Raw genomic sequence first — 20,154 nt, forward strand, 5'->3', positions numbered from 1 at the left:
CATAGAAAGGAACAATCCAGAATCATTTTGTGATGAAGATTTTATCATCTGAAGAAGAATCACATCACTGATTTTCACCCTTTCAATCGAGTCCTCCAATGACAAATGTGAAACACCTCTTGTGGTAGTCGACCACTACTCTAATGGTAATGAGTGGGCGGGGTTGTTTGTCTCCGTGTCCCCTCCTCCATCCAAACGAGTTAAACAGCACAACCCCCGAGTTTAAATTCCTCCTCCTCACCTGTAAAGAGAGACGCAAACTTTGCAGATCACCGTGTGTCGACGCAGCGTTTGTTTTGTTTTTTCTACACAATTTACACATTTGGAAACCTCTGAAGGAAACTGGTTTATCTCGGATCACTGCTTCATGCGCCCCTGCAGGGTATACAAGGTAAAGAAGTCCTCACACACGCTTCATTATGCTACATGCATGTAAAATGTTATGTAACGTTCAATTAACTTCCAAGCATCTGTAACGCCGAGATATTTCATGTTGCACCCGAGCTTAGGGCGCTGTAAGGGAACGCGCGTTTCTGTGCGTAAAGTTGGCTGGCTGCGCGGAACGGAGGAGCACTCACTCCAAACCACATGCTCATTTTACTCGGACCCCATTTTTTACTGCTTTCAAAGTCAGCGCTGCCGTTTCCTGCAGCGTGCCTGTGAGGAAATACAACTGCACTACATAATTTCCTTCTCGCACTCCTCGCTGCTCAACGGTAAAGATTAGGGTGACCCTCGCGTCGATGCGCATTGTGTGTAACCGTGATGATGTAATATGAGACATAGGAGCCCTGGAATGTGTTATGGCTTCAGGATTCCACCGTGGGAGCTACAGTGTAGTGTGTCCGAAAGGGGCTCCTTCTGCTCCTGCTGATGATGATGATGGTGATGTGAGGAAGGTGGTGGCTGTTGTCTTGGACCTGAGTGAACACTGACATGTAGAGCAAGCAGCAAATCACAAGTGTGTAAAGTGAACTCTTCAGCTTTTGTTCAGGCAATCGTTTACAGATTAAACCCCTTATAAATGTATCTGCTTCCTCTGGAAACCCCAGAGTGGAAAGGTTTCAGTCAACAAGAGCAGCATAGATCAGCCTGGTACAGTGATGCAGTTTGATGGAGGTAGGACTCAATCTGTGCGTTTGAAAAAGCAGTAAAATAACAGTTGATGAATGTGTGAAAAAGTATAATTCCAACTCCAAACTCCAAATAATTTACTGCCCCGCTCCATAAAATGTCTGTATTGTAAGAAGGACTCAGTAGCAAGAGTTGACCTTTTAGACGTCCATGGCAACAGTTCAGACCAGTTCCAGTCAGTCTAACTTTAGCCTCTCTGAAAGTGGGCCACTTGTGGGCAAGCTGCTGACTGCAAGCCTGTATGTAGCATATACAAAACGCACTGAAGGGTGTGAGGGTGTGTGTGTGCGCATGGAAGCTTTCCAGGTACTGAGATTATGGGCATGGCTTCAGCATGTGATGGCTTTATGTTTCCTCTTTGCTGCGCCTCCATGCTGAATGTTTGGTTGCCCGTGTGCTTGGTAATAGCAGCATAACCTTGTATGTACTCAGAACAGTGCTGAGCTTTTGTTTACACACACAGTTTTATGACACAAGTTGGTAGTTTTTTTTTTTAAGACTTGTCAAAACAGTGTGTACAATGTAAGCTACTGTAGCTGCAGTAAATAGATTGCAGTGTGTACAAAACATGAATGAGCAGCTTATTACGATGTCCGGTAATTTCATGCTTATGGAAATTGCTGCAATAGAAACAGAGAGCTAGAGAATAAACGTTGTATTCAGCAGGCATCGCCTGATCAGCTTTTTACGTGACTGATGCAATACAATACACAATATCTGACTATATTTAAAATGTAAATATTCTCTCTGAGAATCAGAGATGGAAGAAAATAAAAGCTTAAGTTAGAATGTGTGAATATTATGGTTAGATAAGTTCAAAACCATGAAAGCTGCATAACTTAAATACTCTGATTAGTGTGTGAATGTCCCAGACGTTAGCCCACCTTAATTATCAGAAAATAATCAGCAAACAGACTCCAGTGTTAGACAGAGATATCTGTAAAGGTTGCTTTCATTCATACTCTTGTAGTCCGTTATGTTTGCATAAAAGTTAAAGAGCCTTCTGTGTTTTATCTACGATTTATGGCTCCTGTCTCTGAATGTGAACTGAACGGAGCCAAAAAAATCATCTTGGAAGCATCTTGTGTTCCTTGAAGTACGTGACTATTTCTCTGCTCTGAAAGAAGACATGCTAAACTATTCGGATTCATTCTTCGACTGTGGATGCCACTTATTTAGGGAACATGACAGGTCTGCCGCATACTGTATGTTTTCGCTCTTTTCATTCACAGAGGTGGTGCAGCCTTCGATTCTTTCACAGACAGACTGACAGATAGTGTTGAAATCCCTGTGCGTGGCAAGCTCATGTTGTGGGTCACTTTGAACCTGGGGCACTGCCACCATAACAGCTGGTTAAACAGGTCATGATTGCAAACTAACACAGTGATGCGATGTACCTGGCAGAGTTCGGTGGTGTCATTAGCACACAGATGGGAATTGCCAACACACCACTGTTGCATGCTGTTCTTTCTCCACAGTGAGCCCACATCCAAGAACAATTTCACTCAGTTCATGAGCGTTTGCATCGGAACACTCGACATTTTTTGTTCCTCTAATAATACAGTAGAATTCAACAAGAGAGCGACAGGGGTACAACCAGAGAACAGAGCTGCTTCCATGTACTCTAAAGGATGTATGTTTGCACCTGTTTTACCTGAACAGTGTGAGTTTAAGGTCCTGTTGCAGTGTGTCTTACACTGAAACTGTCAAAAGAAATCTCTGCTGACCTTAATGAGTATTCCATCTACTATGTATTCTGTTTTTAGGAGACGTGCATCATCAAATTGCTGCCATACAAATCCAGTTATTCAGCAGTGGTAATGAAAAGGACTCCTAAATGTCAAGAAGTGTCACGTTCATGGTCTACTTTCATTGGTTCCAAAGGATCACACCCCCCTTTCCTGTCCATCCACTCCTCCCGGCTCATGAGCACGTCTCATCTGCGAAATCATTTAAAACTAAAAGCGGGTTGCGCATGTGTCTGTGTGTACAGTACGATAAACATTCTGACACCCCTCTGAGTTTTGCAAGATTTCTGTCCCTGCACTTTTGAACCTTTGGCATTTATTCATGTATTACTGTGTAAATAATTTCATTACAGTGAATTCCAACAGAGTGTGCACCTATGAATGCATGTACCTGCATGCATGCAATGGTGGAATGCAGTGAAAGCATGTCTGAAAGTTCGAGAATTTCTGACCTCCCAGAGGCAAATATTGTACTTTTACCTTCAAGACATTTCTCTGACAGCTTCAATTACTAGTTACGTTGAGAGTACTTTTTTTTTTTTTTTTACTTAACCACTTGTTAGAGATATGTGGATCTTACATGACAGTGACGCTACAAACATATCATCGCCTTACAGAACACTGGTTTCTCAAACTATGGTACATGTACCACTGGTGGTAGTGGAATCTCAGAAAAAATATTTTTTTAAATCAAAGAAATTAATTTTAAAATATATTAAGCAGTGAATTAATTTAAGTCCTTTATCAACATGTCAGGGTTTATTTTGCAACAATAATCAGCTTGTTGTAATTTGTCCCACTTATTGCATGGCTACTTGCTAGAGAAATCAATATTTCAAAGTTATTTTGTTGATTTAAAAATGAGTTTATTGTCAAAGTCTAACATCAGAACTGCTTCCACAACAACTGTCTGTTGTTCTTAGCAGTCTGCTGTAGTTTACCGTTGACATTGTCAAGGAAGTAGAGGTTCAAAAACTCCAAACAGGAAACATTAGCAAGAGAAGTGCAGATGGGGAGAACCCTTCAACACCAGATCAGCTCTGGTTCTTGAACCGGTTCTGTTCAGGATTCAACAACAGTCAATAACAAATAATGTTGTTATCAGGAATAAACCTGCCTCCTGTGTGAACTGACTCTAGCTGAATACAGTCTGTATTTCAACATCTATCATGATGGAGGTACTTAGCTGTAAAAAGTTTGAGAAACACTCATAGATCCTGATGCACTGCTGTAGAATAAACTTAAATAATAAATAATAAACAACAGCACATAAAGTCAAATTAGCTCAACCTTTAGCATCTACAGTAGAAATGTGCAACACACACATGCATGTATATGTTTATAATACGCTAGTAATATCATTAAAAATGACATATATAATGGCAAAACACATTCTACTGCAGAATGAGTACTTTTACGTTTGATATGTGCATTTTGCTGTGAAGTTCTGAATGCACAGACTTTACTTTGTATTTCTGGGATCTGAATACTTCTTCCAGCACTGCCTGCACACAGGAGTTACACCAATACAAAGGTTACACTATTTGCTTCTTGGCATCAATGCAACTGCAACTCTGTGATTCTATCAGTTTCCACAGTTATTACTGTAAAAAAAGACTTTTGTTGAGGTTCTCATGGTTAGCCGACTACTGCTACATTTGACTGTGCCCTCGGCCCTCGTGTGCTTGTGTGTGCATGTGTGCGTGTCTGTGCTGCTCTGAATAGCCAGGCCATGTGATTCCTCCAGATTCTATTTCAGAACGGCGGTCGTCAAACACTCTCACGCTCTCACATCAGCTTGAAGAATAGTTAACAAATCAAATTTGTCTTTTTAATTCATCTATCGATCAAACCTCGACAGGCGAAGTGTATCCGTAGTTCAAGTAAGTCCTCAATGTGTTTTCTGATTCTGCCATGCTGGAACAGGATATCGTCTGTTTGACATTGATGTGCAGCAATATTTGCAAATGCTGCACATGCTTCTGTTTTTAAATGCATGATGTGTTTTTTTTTTGTTGTTGTTTTTTTGGGGGGGGATTGTCAAACTTCCTCCTCCTTTTTAGGTCTCATTATTTAGTATGATGAATTTGTAGTGACAGAAGGTGTGACTCAGCAGTTGTGTAGCGGGTCAGTGAGGGGTGATGTGGTTCATACAGGCTACTTTCTTCTGTGTTTCAGTGCAGGCATGTGTGTGGTCATTTCTGTACACGACAGGACACGGATATTAGAATAATATTTTTCACTTCAAGCTTTTATTAATGAACCTCCTTTACAGTAATGTGACTCACAAGCTGGTGTAATACTCAAAAATAGTTACTTATTTATGTGGTTCTGTCCAAACAATAGCCCAAAGAATTCAGTTTACTATCAAAAGACTAAGGAAACCAGAACAAATCTGAGCTACTGAAACAAGCATCATTTAGTCTTAAAAACACAACAAATCAAATAGTTGCTGTTTTTATGTCAATCTAGTAATTCATTTATCAACCAGTCATTACTTAATTATCATGCTAAAGGCAGTAACACACAGCAATACACAATAATAGAGCCGATGCCTGTGTAATTCTTTCCACACTATTTCTATTAGGAACACGAGCCTCGCTGCTGACATGTTACACCCTTTATGATCAATGGCACCGTGTAAACAATAGTGACCTCTGCAGTCTTCTGTGTCGCAATGTCAGCTTGACCGTGGTGGACGCACAAAATTAGATTTTTGAAGCTTTTATTTTGTTTGTCTTAAGATCCACAGAGACTGGACAAGAGTTCAACCTGTGGTTTTGTATGCAGTTTTGTTTTGTATAGAAGTTATTACAATGATTGGTTGCTGGTTGTGGCTACCATCCTGTCGGAAAACAATAGTTCTGTTATGTTTGTAGTGACTCATCACTGTGGGATTGTCCCGAAGGTTAAAGCCAAGTACTGTAAAGGTTGGAGAAACTAACGCATGAAACCTCTCTGACTGCAAGTTAACAATTTGTATACCGATATATTCGTTGGATATTTTGTTTACATGTTGTTTGATAGGTTGGAAAGTTGGAAAGGCTACAAGGTCATCGCCTTAGTTACCCTCATGTAGAAGTTTCCATGAGGTGTGACATGACTGTTGCACTGTCCACATGACCTTTTCGGGTTCATGTCCTCATGTCACTGGGTTCTGATAGGTTCTATTATCTGGAAATGTGTCACGGTGTTATGCAGCTGCATGTCATTCACTCAATTTCCAGTCTCTTTTCCACAAGACATACCTCTGGACCTCCGCCAGACTGACACAACTGAACTTTGCAGCAGGACATTGTTTATACCCCTTCCTCTCTTTTTTCCCCTTTCTGTTCCTTCAAGTGCCCTCCATGTTTTTTCTCCTTTCGTATATCAAGTATTACCTCTTGGTATGTGTGCTCAACACAGAGGAATGTGCATGAGATGTTGGACAGGCTACTGACCCAGAGAATCTTCTCAGCAACACTTAGGAAAGAAGTCTTACAGCTATGTCTGGCTTCCAGAGGGTAGATAGCTTCAAACTACATTGGCGTCTTTCCCATTTTAAAATGTGTATATATATATATATATATGTTCAGTACTGTTCAGCTGAACAAGGCACTCTTTGCATGGCCTTGTTTGGACCTTCTGGTGTGGAGGATGTGTGCTATGGTGTCTTGTGTTAAATTGGTTAGGACAGTAAGCAAACTGTAGTGGGTTTACACATGAAATCTAGTTTATTCATCACAGGTAGTCCTGCTCCAACCGTGAAAACTGTTTTACACTGTCTCCTTAGGCTTTTCTCTTGCATATTGGGCATTGTAGGATGCAGCGTTTTTAGCGTATGACCCATACTAGAGCCTAAAAGTCAGGACATCTTGGCCTCTGCTTCTTTAATATTTGCTTGTTTTGGTATTGTGAAGTGGAGTTGTATGAAGTACTTATGCATAGTCAGTGTGTTACCTACAGAAAGTTGGGAGAACATAATAAAATCAAACTGATCTGATCCAAACAGCTGCTCTATGGCGTAACAGTGTGTAGCACAATTGTGTCTATGTGTTTATGTGTTGCAATATTGAAGTTCTATGGTTAATATCAAAGACAAAGGTTGACTGACAGTAAGGTAAAGTGCTTTGCTCTGCTTCTCCAAACTAGCAGCATGCTGGCGGCTATCTACAATAGGTAGACTGCAAAACTTGAAATAACCAAACTGTCCCTCTAACTCTGTTACTTCAAGCACCAAGAATAATGGCGGATTGTCTTTGTTTGACCTTAAGCAGAGAGGAAAAAACAGGACAGTGCTGGTAGGTTGTTTTTCTTCTGCTGTATGTAGGAGTAACACAACGTGACGAGCCTCCACGGCATGTTTCAAGAAAGTGTTTTTGTGTCATGAGTTATGACTCTCTTTGCGTTGAACAGTCTGTTCAAGGGCCCTGCCTCCTGTCCTGTGAGTTGCATTGTGTTACGTAACATATGTCTGCAACAAATCCAGCAATAAGATGGATTATCCCTATAGGCCCCCAGATTTTTGGGCAGCAGTCCCAGATTGTGGATTGGGTTGCATTATGTAAGTGTTCTGCTTACAGCAAGTTTGTCGACATCATGTGCACCCCCTCAATCCAACACTTCCCCTGTGTCATTACTAGTGTCATTATGAATGTGACCTCTTTCGGACTATTGCACCAATGGATCGAGCATCATGCGATTCATTTTAGTACACTAGATGGAGCTGGCTCGGCCCCAGCGAACACCAAGACTAAGGATAAAAAGTTCAGCTACAAATGTGAAGAACTTTTAAATCACCATCTCTCCTCTTTTGTCTCCTTTCCCTCTCTCTAGGCTGTGTGTGACCTCTCCCCCTCTCCCCTGTGCTCTCTGAACCCCAGGTGATCTTCTACCCCTCCCCTTCTCTCCCTGAGGCCAGACTGTGATCCATGGCGCTGGAGAAGCTTCTGGGTTTCGGGAAGCAGTTGCTGAGGGTGAAGGTGGTGAACTGCAACACAGAGGAGTCCCATCTGTCCCGATGCCTCAACACTTTTGACTTGGTGGCCCTTGGCGTGGGCAGCACACTGGGCGCTGGCGTCTACGTGCTAGCCGGTGCTGTTGCACGAGAGAATTCAGGTGAGCCACTCTAAACAATTGGAAGATGTCCTGCGAGACAAACCTTAAAGCCTCTAATCACATCATATCCATTGCTTCCCATAGGTCCTGCTATTGTGCTGTGTTTCCTCATAGCCGCCTTAGCCTCAGTGTTGGCAGGTCTGTGCTATGCCGAGTTTGGAGCCCGTGTTCCTAAGACAGGCTCAGCTTATCTTTACTCCTATGTGACCGTAGGGGAACTCTGGGCCTTCATCACCGGATGGAACCTCATCCTCTCCTACATCATTGGTAAACATTCTCAACTACTATGCTCAACCCTTTCTAGTTGTTTGCATTCAACAGGACTAAAATCTTAGTCGACTCTTTCTCCATCACAGGTACCTCCAGTGTGGCCCGTGCATGGAGCGCTACCTTCGATGAGTTGTTAGGGAAGCGCATAGAGTATTTCTGCAGAGAATACATGTCCATGAAAGCACCGGGTATACTGTCAGAGTACCCTGACGTGTTTGCTGTCTGCATCATATTCACCCTCACAGGTAGGAAAACTTCGCTCTTTCTTTCTGTCCATTCATCTCATGTTATCACCTTTGTTTCACCGAGAGTATTCTTTATCTTTGCCAGGATGCGGTGTCTCGTTTTTGAACAGTTAACAGTGGCAGTCTTTCATTCCGTCTGTGTCTTCTTTTCTAAGGCTTGCTGGCATTTGGGGTCAAAGAGTCAGCGATGGTGAACAAGATTTTTACCTGCATCAACGTCCTGGTCTTGTTGTTCATGGTGGTCTCTGGTCTGGTCAAAGGCTCTTTAAAGAACTGGCAGCTAGACCCTGAAGAGATTCTACACACCAATTATACCAGTAACTCCAGCCTCAAGTAAGAATTCACTTCACATGTCAAAGACGCTCTATGAAACAGCCTGTTAGATCTGATCTACATGTTTCATCATAAAGGACCTTAAAGTACTTGGGTGTACTTTAAAACAACAATTTCATCTAATGCAGGCTATTTTTTTGCTGATTTGAATTATTCCTGTCTTTCCTGTTCAGTCTGACAGACATCCTGCCAACCAAAGAGCGCTTAGGAGCGGGCGGCTTCATGCCGTTTGGTTTCACGGGTGTCCTGTCAGGAGCCGCCACCTGCTTTTATGCCTTTGTCGGATTTGACTGCATTGCCACCACAGGTCAGTGCTGGTTGAAACCAGAAAACACTCCTTGGTCATGTTCTCTCCTTGCCCCACTTTCCACTTGTCTTTCACTGCCTCATGGGTATGTTTCAGTTTTGGGGGGGGCGGGTATGCGGTGGGGTACGGCTGGGGGCTCGTGGCTGCTGTAACTGAATCTTCATTCAGAGTTCATTCAGTACATACATGCAGTGTTACATAAGAGGGGCAGCACATGGAGAGAGAAGATGCAGTTAACTGCGTTTAGGTCAATTTTGCTCCTGGCGGAACGCCACGCAGCTATATGCAAGTTGTTGGTGTAAATTATGACATTAAGTCTGGGTAGGGTTTGCACACATCTGCACCTGTGAATGTAGTTCTGTTCTGAGTTTCTCTCAGTTGGCCTGCTCTCTGCCCCCAAGCTTTTCCCGCCTCTCCTTTTTCTGAATTCTAATTGGCTCGTGCAAAAGTTAACTCTGAATGATTGCTTGAGTTTGACTTGTGGGGGCATGTCTGTCACACACACACACTTTCAGCCACCCCAAAGCCATTATATCTTCTGCACGTATGTTTATGTGCAGTCCAGCTCTGTAGAGTTAAGTTGGCATGAAGCCATTATCCCTTCCCCCTCCACACACACACACACACACACACATATGTGTGTGTGCTCACATACACAGACACCACTGTTATTCTTATGACCCCAAGTCTTGCAATAACCTGGGCCAATCAAAACTGTCACCTGTCACGAACAGTGGTGTGAAGAAAGGATCCAGGCAGTGTTACACACACTCCATCATCGCGATGTGAACAAGACGCAAGTGTTTGCCTGAGGAGCTCTGTTGCGTAAAAACACCTGGAGCTGAAGAGTTGGGTGTTTCCGTCTTGTGGGTGCGCAGGGAAAATAAGCTTCTTGTTTAATTTGTTGCAAAATACCCCATTTACCCAGTTTTCCACGTTCACTGGAATTCTGCCAGTACAAGCATGAATGAGTGAACGGTGTGAACAATTCATAAAATGACCCAGACCGTGCCTCAGAGTGTAAATAGTTAGTCGCCAACAAACAGTATGGTATAGCAGCTGTTGTGGAAAAATTCCTTTGAAACATGTGTGTGTTACAAATCATATTGTGTGCTATAAAATCTATTGGAATACTTTATTACACAGCATCAACTTATATACTCCATTATACACTGTTGCCTATAAAGTTGGAAAAATGTTTGTATTTTGTGTGTGTATATTTATATTTGTAATTTATTCTTGATAGATAAAGTGTATCTTCTCAAAACTTTATTGATCGATCTCTTCCAAACATATAACAGTGAAAACTAAACCAATTAATCATTAACCACAATTAATCTGATGTGTATAAATAGGAATAAAAAGAGGAATGTGTCTGAAAACAGGGGCTTAGTTCTTGCCACAGCAGCCCAGGGTTCGAATCCGACCTGCAGTTCTTTCCCACATGTCATTCCCTATCTCTCAATCCAGATATGGAGGAACTGAAGTGAAAAGTGCTGACACTTTTATTTCTAGGAGTGGGGCAAGTTGAGATATAAAGATAGGTTAGCTGCTCTGTCTTCAGTTTGCATCCGGAGCCAGCGTCTTGTCAAAGAATGAACTTTATCGTCTAAACTCTGTTCATACTCAGAGAATTTTATGTCTCTTCCTTGAATCTTTTTTGGCCCTTCCGAGATTTCCACAGCTGTTCATCTTCTCTGTAGTTACATGTTGGAAAATAAGTCAAGATTCACAATCTGGCCCAGATACAGACTTCTCATCTCCAACACAAACAGTGAACGGTAGGCGAGTGTAACAACAGCTGCACAAACTTGTATTTAAGAAAGTCAAAGTGAGTCTTGAAATTCCATTCAGAACATTTACAGAGCCAAAGTAGTGTACAGTGCAGTTACTTTTCTCATATGTGACACTGGAGAAAAGATGCTGTCCCATCTGAACATGACAGCTTGTCATTGCATACATTTATGGGCAGATTGAACTTACCTGAATAGTTCGGAAATATGAAGATGGGCTTTTAGTGACAGAAATGCCAGTATACCTGCTGAAGTAATAAAGAAGTAAAGTTGTGCTTTTTGCCACTTTAACTCTCCCTGTTCATCATCTGCGCTCTAGGTGAAGAGGTGAAGAATCCCCAGAGAGCCATCCCTATCGGCATCGTGTCGTCGCTGCTCATCTGTTTTGTGGCATACTTTGGTGTTTCTGCAGCCCTCACCCTCATGATGCCATACTACCTGCTGGACAGCAACAGCCCTCTGCCTGTCGCTTTTAAATATGTAGGCTGGGAAGGAGCCAAATACGCTGTAGCTGTAGGCTCTCTTTGTGCTCTGTCTACGAGGTAAGAAGTTACACACACCTGCAATGATCCACCTTTGAAATGTATGCTCACGTACTGTACCGTTCTGTCTCTTAGATAAACATGCAGACAGACACGCACATATAGACATGTCTGTGTGTGTGTGTGTGTGTGTGTGTGTGTGTGTTTCTGTGTGTGTTTCTGTGTATGTATATTTAGCTTCAGGAGGCATTTGACCCTTAACTAAAAATAAGAGCACTGCTAAGAATAAATCAGTGTATGTGATGTGATGTAACCAAAGGCAAGCTGCATTTTTAATTACAACCCCAATTCCAAAAAAGTTGTGATGCTTTGGAAAACATAAATAAAAGAAAATGCAATGATTTACAAACCCTTTTCAACTTATATTCAATTGAAAGTAAAAAAAAAACAAGCTGTTTAATTTTCAAACTGGTCATCTTTTTTATGACTGTCACAATAAAAAGTTGGGACAGAGACAACAAAAGACTAAAGTTGTACAATGCTCACAAAACACCTGTTTGGAACTTTCAACAGGTGAACAGGTTCATTAGGAATGGGTGATAGTAGTAACTGGGTCCTCGAAAAGCTCAGTCAATCACAAGAATGGAGCGAGGTTCACCACTTTATGAAAACAGCTTTAGAACAACATGTCCCAACACGCATTTTCAAAAAGAAATGTCACCAGATTTCCACCAAATTTCAGAGATTTCACCATCTACTTGCCATAATGTCATAAAAAGATTAAGAGAAATCTCTGCTTGAAGAGGCATGGCCCAAAGCCAACACTGAATGCTTGTGACCTTCAACATTTCAGGTGGCACTGCATTAAAAATCAACATGGTTTCAGAGCGCTTCACAAAACTGTTGTCGGTAAACACAGTTTGTCACTGCTTCTAAGAACACAGGTTATGGCACAAAGCTAAAGCCATTTATCAAGAAGATCCAGAAATGTGGCTGACTTCCCTGAACCCTCATTTATCTGAGGTGGACTTAGAGACTGACACTGGAAAAGTAGAACTGGCCTGACAAATCCACATTTCTAATCGATTTTGGAAATCATAGTCGGCGTGTCCTCTGGGTGGAAATTTTTGTTTTATACAGCGGACCAACTTTTTTGGAAGTTGTATTATTGGTTATACATACTTTATCTAGCACACACTTTGACCGACTATTGCTTTGATAAATACTTATATAGATGAATGTATGAACATGTTGCTTCATGCCACTGTTACTGCATATGTATGCTACTCTTTTCATATGTGAGCTGGTGCTGCTGTTAATTTGTGTTTCATGGCATTCTTGTGGGTGTAAGTGTGGATACTATATATCCTGGTTGTCCCCCTGGTTGCCTGCTGGGTGCTATGTTCCCTATGTGATCTGGGCAACGGTCACCGATGGGCTGCTTTTCAAGTTCATGGCTGAGATCAGCCCCTGCACCAAAACCCCGCTAACTGCAACCCTCACCTCTGGCATAAGGGCAGGTGAGACACTAACACGCATGTTTCCTAACAGCATCCATGTTCACCGTCGCTTCTTTTCATGCTTCGGGGCTGAGCTGCACCGGGTTGCAAATGGACTGCCAATTGCAGATTCCATTTAAAATGTGTTTTGAGGAGCCCTGCCAAAAATCAGCACTGCAGCATGAAAAGTGCATCTTTAATTGTCGCTACTCTGGCCTTACATGTACAGGTCTCTCAGTAGTTGGTTGAGGCAGTTCATGTATACTTTCTACTACTATTTCTTGTAAAAATGGGTCAGACTTTGTTTTTTTTGTGACTTAACTGAAGTTTCCTACCTTCATATTGGTGGTGTTAGAAGGAATATAAGTACCAAATTAAACTGCATGCTGAAGTAACCAGATTTTAACTTTGGAATGGAGAGTAACAGCATGTGGGCGTCATATTTGTTGTGTAAGGAGGGGATGAATTGTGCATGCTCGCATCAGATTATTCTTGGTCCATCATCATGTCCCTGTTGCCCCTGTAGCCAAACTACTGTGTGGCCAATCTGGTATTCTGTTGCACGCTGTCCAGCACTCAATCCATGACTCTTATCTTCCTAACTATATTCGCCTCGCCCTCGATAATTATTCCTCCTTCTGACCTCTTCATACTCTTCCTTTCCCCTTGTTCCTCTACCCTATACCTTCCACCGTCCCATCCCCAATCTGATGTTTCTCTCCCCCCACACCCACCCCACAGTCTGTTGGGTTCCATGTTCCCCCTACCACGTATCATCTTTGCCATGGCTCGGGACGGCCTGCTCTTCTCCTTCCTGTCCCACGTCAGCGAGAGGAAATCCCCTGTAGCGTCCACTGTGACCGCTGGGGTGATGTCTGGTAAGATGAATGAGGCATAAGGAAAATAGAAGGATGTATTTAAGGAGAAGGAAGGAAAGAGGGCAATTAAGAGGGCTGGGACATAAAGTGAAGAAGATTATGTGAATGTTGAATTAAAGAAAATCAAGATCAAGCAAAAAAAAGAGAGTAGTACAACCTGAAAGATTAGCTTTGACCTCTCTCATTACTGCTCAGCTTACTAATTAACATTGAGTTAATTAGGCACAAATTGCAACAGAGAAAATCTTAATTAATACTTGTGATCATTCTCCAGTGCATATTGTTTGATTTGTTTCCTAAATGTGCAAAGGTGTTCCCATGTCTCCAGCTTTCATTTTTTTCTTTCTTGTTATTCTTGTTTGCTTTCTTGTTAAAGCTATCATGGCATTGCTGTTTGACCTGAAGGACCTGGTGGACCTGATGTCAATAGGGACACTGCTGGCCTACACATTGGTCGCTGCCTGTGTTCTGGTACTCAGGTCAGTGAGGGGACTTAAGTATGTAAAGTTTAACTAGGGACACAGTTTGCACCTGTCCAGAATTAACACTAGAACCACTGAAGGAGGGTATTTTTACTCCCTGCTGCAACAGTTTCATCGATCGCAAAGATGTCCTTTTATATCAAGACTTCAAAAAGATCAAATATATTTTAAAACCATCATCATAAACTGAGGCTGCAACAAACAAACAACAAAATAATTGACAGATTGAAATAATTTAATTATTAAGATTCCTTATAATTACATTTTTACAGAAGAAGAACACTAGGTAAATGTTCAAAATGTATTTGGATAATAACATATTGTTTTACTTCGTCTGTTGTGATACTGAATTTGAAAAGGAAAAACACACTTACACCTCGACCTACGCACTCAATTTTCTCTCCATCCGATTCTCCATCACTCATGTCTGCTGTTATCTCTCCCAGATGTGATGCCTCACTCCCACATTGCCAGAACTTCTTGGACCTTGTTCTGCTCCGGTTCAAGTTTCAAATTCATCTCTCTAGCCTCATATCTATCCAATATAGTTGGCTCGAACTTGTGATATGACAATCTGCTCATCAAACGACTTCTAGCCAACGCATGTTGCCAGGCAACTGGGCGTGGTGCAACTGTTGAGGGGTAAAAATGACTCCGTGGTGGTTCTAGTGTTAATAAGTTGTCAACACTTCATGTGTGAATGTAACACTCAGTAACATGCAGTGAAACCTTACATTCATGTTGAAAGCAGTTTTACACTTCATTTTACACTACCAGGTACATTTTGACAGTATGGGTGACATTACTCATAAGCAGGTTAATTTTGCTCCGGTGCTGCATTATGTGCTACTTATCACTGCATTACCACTGGGATTAGGAACTATTTTAGGTGACATGAATATAGAGTAAAGTCCCAATGGTAAAAACAGCTCAGTACATGTGTTTAATTGTGTCAGGTACCAGCCTGAGCTGCCCAGTCTGTCGTATCAGATGGCGAATACCCAGGAGGAGGTGGAACTGAGCGACAGCATAAGTGCCCCCAGTATGGGGATCTTGCCCGGTATAGAAGAGAGACTCAGCTTCAAGACCGTCATGTTCCCAGACAATCCTGAGCCATCCACACTGTCCGGCTTCACAGTCAACATCTGTGCCTCTGTCATGGGTAGGTGGTCATAACAGGCCTACGTTAATACTGCGATAGAATGTAATAAATATTCATTAAATTGTTATAATATTTTGGTAAAGAAGCTTACGACAGTGTTAATTTGCTTTAAATCCTCTTGAGTCGTGTGCAGAGTTACACATGAGATAAAAACATATGTACTCCTGCAGGAACGTTGATCCTGCTGTTCAGTGTACTGGCGGTGCAGGGAGGGATTGCTTTGTGGAACATCATAGCCCTCAGTGTCATCTTCATGGCGTGTCTCCTCCTCACCTTCATCATCTGGAGACAACCTGAGAGCAAGACTAAACTTTCCTTCAAGGTTTGGATTAAAGCAGTTCTTCTTTGGATCTTTTAAACTTAATGTTTGCTATGTCTTAACACTTTTCGCATCTGACTCTTTAGGTTCCACTGCTTCCCTTCGTTCCTGTGATCAGCATGTTTGTCAATGTTTACCTGATGATGCAGCTGGACAAAGGCACTTGGATACGATTTTGTATTTGGATGGTAATAGGTACGTATTGTAAATGCCTAGGGGTTCAAACTGACTCCATAGTTGCAGAAATTGTATCCATCCCTTAAAGGGGAAGTCCCGGCCAGTGGTTCTGAAACCTTTTTTCTGCCATGCCCCCCTTCAGAAGCCACATTTTTTATTATTCATAATGAAAAAAATGTCAGTACAATCAGGAAATTCTTGTTTATTTTTTAAAAAATTCAAAAATTTTGGGTGATCTTTTGGCAGAAATGGAATATAATTATGTTTTCAGTGATACAATCACTGTTACCTGAGAATTAACCTTTTATATCTACATATGGACATCTTGCGCTGCCATGTTTGTTACAGTAGCTCAGCTTGGCCAAAGGGCTCCACAGGACATGTGGCAGAGAAAGGAGCTGTAGAAGAAGAAGTGTCTATGCAGTTGGAAAGGGAGTGAGAGACGGTTGAGTTGATTACAATCTGCACTAAATGCCACTAAATCTCACAGGCTGTACCTTTAACTCTGCATTTTTCCCTGGTCATCCATTCACCAGGCCAGCAAATTTCGGGTGTCTGGGGTTCTCACACAACACCTTCATTTTAGTGAGTGTACTACACAAACAATGATGTGTGTCTTGCTCTCCTTTCCTCTCAGGTTTAGTGATCTACTTTGGGTATGGCATTCATCACAGCGCTGAGGCAGCCGCGGCCCGCTCGTCTCCAGACACAGTGATGAATGGCTTTAAACGCGACCACGAATTGGAGGACATGTCACCAGAAAAGGAGGCCTTCCTGCCCTACGACATCGACGCCAGGGAAGAGGACGATGGAGATTTGTAGGAAGCATTAGAACATGCTGCGTACATTTCAACCTGCCCTGACGCCAGTCTGTCTGAGTTTTTTTTAGATTGGACAACATCTAGGCAATCACTGGCAGTACTCCCTTTTGGGGAAAGTAATGATAAATAACTTTGACCTCAAATTCACAAATCTGTGACTTTCCCCCTTGACTGATGGGTAGAACAACAAGATTTCTGAAGCCATCGTTGGCATGATTTCAGTATTTTGTAATGAGCTTGTTCCCCCTTTTGCTTGGCCTTGAGCTTCAACTGCTCCTTATCACTTGGCTGTCTGAGGAGGGGTGGGGGGGTCGTGTTCGAGGGAGGTTCGGATATACTGGGAGACCATCGCATTCGTCTCTTTTCATGATGGGTTGTGGTTACTTCTTTGGGGAGTGTGTGGGTTACATTGTTAGCAGAAGGACTATGTGCACATGTGATAACAGCTATAATCTGGGTGCCAGCGAGCAACAGTATATTTCTTGTGTTTCTTTCTGTTAAAACTTAAGTAGATATATTTACATAATTCTGCAAATCAGATAACACGGTTAGTATAAAACACAAATTGATATTCTCGTAAACCAGTCGACTCTTATGTAACGTGCTGCTCTAACCTCACTGACAAATGAGAGCTTGCAGAATACACACTTGGCTTGTCAGTGTTATAATTACCCTTGTTCACTCGGAGAAAAGGGTGGTCAGGCCAATGGCTGCACATGTAAGTGGGCCAGCAGGGAGCTGTAACTTATAATAATGATAATACCAATAATAATAATAAGTATATTTAGTATAGCAGCCTCTATAGAGCAAGTGCTCTATGAACATAAAGCAAACAATAAAACATAAGCAACAACAGAACATGAAAACACTCGACAGCAGGCGAGAGAAAGGCTAGTTTGAATGAACGAGTCTTGAGCTGCTTCTTAAAGGTTTCAGCAGAGACCATGAGTCTACAGGAAGAGTGTTCCACAGTGTCAGAGCCTCTGCTACGAATGGAAGATGTACGCTTGTGCCTGACAGTGCAGGGCTCTGAACAAGAACATCCTGAACTTGGTGGGAAGCCAGTGTAAAAGCGTAGAAGATGGGTGTGATGTGAGTTGTTCTTCTGGACCTGGCCAGCTTTGCAGCAGCGTTCTGGACCAACGACTTGCTGAGGCAGGTGAAAAGGGAATTACACTAATCAAACCGGGATGATAGATATGCGTGAATGATATTCTGCAGTTCAGGTTGTGATACAACAGCCCTGAGTTTGCTGATGTTTCTTGAGTGGAAGAAACAAGAACAGGTCAGTGATTTTATATGTTGTATAGCTTATAGTCTCCATGAAACAAACAGACAGGCATAGCCTGGCGTCCTGTTGTGATTTTACAGTAGTTTCATTGCAGACGTATGTCTCAGCAAAAGAGCATTCATTGAACCAACAAGCCATCTATCTACAGGTTATGGTGCAAAAAACTGCTGTGCCGAAATATTATACACCATATCCTGTGAACAGTTCCTGATCCAGATGCACACACAGATTCAGACGTCAGAAGTCATTTGGTCTAAAGTTTACCAGGAACGTTTTAAAATGTCAAACCATGTGACGAGTAACATTCATATCATCTCCTTCAATAATGGCCGTTCGAGGATATTTTACCCTTGGTATGTGAAATCTCATCTGTGAATCTGATACAGTTGAATATCAGGTGACGATGCTGAGTTGTTGAATCTGTTAATGTCAGGTGACATTAGATGGTAGTGGCATTTCACAGTGCTGGCTGCTGTGTCTCTGCATCTGTATCTTGTACATTTAGTTAAAAAGACAGAGAAAGAACAAACAAATACAGGCCGACTTTTTCTTAAAATGTCCAATTTGGATAAATGTCTTTGTTCTCAATTTATTGTAGGCCTTTTCTTTATTAATGTCTTTTTATTACCCAGATGGTCTGAGTCTGATTCCACTTAATATTTACAATTAAACAAAGGCCTACAGAGAATTTGGCCATGTACATTTATTTTCATCATCTTTTGTTTGTTGTCATTAAAATGTCAGATGCATTTGCGTATGTTTTCTATTTTTACAGACGTGAAGTAGTACTTAGTAGACCGATTTAGCATTGCACTCATACAACATCATGATGGGAAAGATCCATAGCTGCCATCTTTTTTTATTCCATGTGTTTCTTTTCTTTGTCAAAACCTGGCACCTGCATTGCCCACAATGCAACTCAACTAGTGATGGTTCAGTCAGCTTCAGGTGTGCAGCTTGGTTGCTACTGTAGTGTTGAGATGAGTCAGTTTATCCGACTGTACTGCTTTTATGCAGTGGGACTTCCTAAGACCCGTAAACAGACTGGAAATATGTGTTCCCCTTTAATGTTACTTCAAGATTTAAAGGTACAGTGTGTAAGATTTAGTCCCATCTAGTGGTGAAGTTTCAGACTGCAACCAACTGAATACCACTTGCCTCACCCTTCCGTCCCAAACATGAACGATAAACTACAGTTTATCGATTAACTTACTGTTTGTCCATTCTGGGTATGTAGAAACATGGCAGTTCTCCACAGAAGAGGAATATTTTATTTCTGCCAGTAGATCCTCTTGAATGTTACACACCGGACCTTTAAATGTAGACCGATGTCACATCATATCGTGTTCCCATTAGTTTTAACACGTGCATGCATTGACTGTGTTTTTGAGAGTCCTTAACAACACAGTAGCAAGTCGAACTCTGTATAATACAGATTGTGTATATAAGATATTGTTTCGATTTTCTGCAGTAAATTATTTGTAAAGTGGAGAAAAGGCTTATTTTTATGTTGTCCTGTTTGTGTGCAACATTGTGTTCCTCATGTTGTTTACATGATCAGTGCAACTGAAATTATCCTCAGGGTTGGCAAAATCACTGCCTTCACGTTACTTCAACCATCGGTGTCTCATGTAAGTACAAATACAGGATATTGGCATGACTGTGGCAGAAATATTCTTCAGGGTCATGGTGGCCTGCCTGTAATGCAGCTTTACACAGCAGAAGTGTAAAAATAATCTGTGACATTTGATCAACCATGCATGACCGACCTTTTCAGGGGTTTTGTTCATTTGTGTACTTAACAGCAAATGTAACTATACACTAAGCAGTAACTATACTTCAATCTGGCAATATCTTTTTTTAACCACAAACTTGCAGTTTACAGAATATCCATGTTTTGAATATCCATGGTGGTGATTATTTGTATGTGATTTCTGTTTTGTTTTTTTGTCGGTTCAATAAGGAATTCATGTGTATTTAAAAATCTTCGGACATAAGACATACTTGTTATGTCAACCTCAGTGTTTGAAATGGATATCATGTATCTATTTCAAACATATATAAAAAGATAAGAAGGGGCTCATTTCTTCCCTTCTGATGCTGCTTTAAAGCC

General features: G+C 41.6%; 1 protein-coding gene across 5 annotated transcripts; it reads left to right on the forward strand.

Moving 5' to 3' along the window:
• The first annotated feature begins 58 nt into the window (after positions 1-58).
• On the forward strand, positions 59-19,301 carry slc7a1a (solute carrier family 7 member 1a). Of its 5 annotated transcripts, none has more exons than XM_019253100.2 (13): positions 59-391; positions 7,701-7,982; positions 8,067-8,249; positions 8,339-8,497; positions 8,653-8,830; positions 9,004-9,137; positions 11,250-11,472; positions 13,653-13,789; positions 14,166-14,268; positions 15,228-15,433; positions 15,604-15,755; positions 15,839-15,947; positions 16,567-19,301. In XM_019253100.2, exons 2-13 carry the CDS (start codon positions 7,796-7,798, stop codon positions 16,749-16,751), a joined length of 1,956 nt encoding a protein of 651 aa, XP_019108645.1. In that variant the 5' UTR covers positions 59-391; positions 7,701-7,795; the 3' UTR covers positions 16,752-19,301. The 5 variants fall into 5 exon arrangements, with proteins under 5 accessions (XP_019108645.1, XP_010735317.1, XP_019108648.1 ...); XM_010737015.3 differs by having other exon boundaries at positions 7,748-7,982; XM_019253103.2 differs by lacking the exon at positions 59-391 and adding an exon at positions 698-716 and having other exon boundaries at positions 7,748-7,982.
• The last annotated feature ends 853 nt before the right edge of the window (positions 19,302-20,154 follow it).

This window comes from Larimichthys crocea, chromosome XXII (assembly GCF_000972845.2).
Source record: "Larimichthys crocea isolate SSNF chromosome XXII, L_crocea_2.0, whole genome shotgun sequence".
NCBI lineage: Eukaryota > Metazoa > Chordata > Actinopteri > Sciaenidae > Larimichthys > Larimichthys crocea.

Coding starts and splice junctions, on each gene's coding strand:
- slc7a1a (XM_019253100.2), top strand. CDS start 7,796: ATGGCGCTGGAGAAGCTTCTGGGTTTCGGGAAGCAGTTGCTGAGGGTG. Junction 14,269..15,227: donor GCCTGTGTTCTGGTACTCAG/GTCAGTGAGGGG, acceptor TAATTGTGTCAG/GTACCAGCCTGAGCTGCCCA. Junction 15,434..15,603: donor CATCTGTGCCTCTGTCATGG/GTAGGTGGTCAT, acceptor GTACTCCTGCAG/GAACGTTGATCCTGCTGTTC.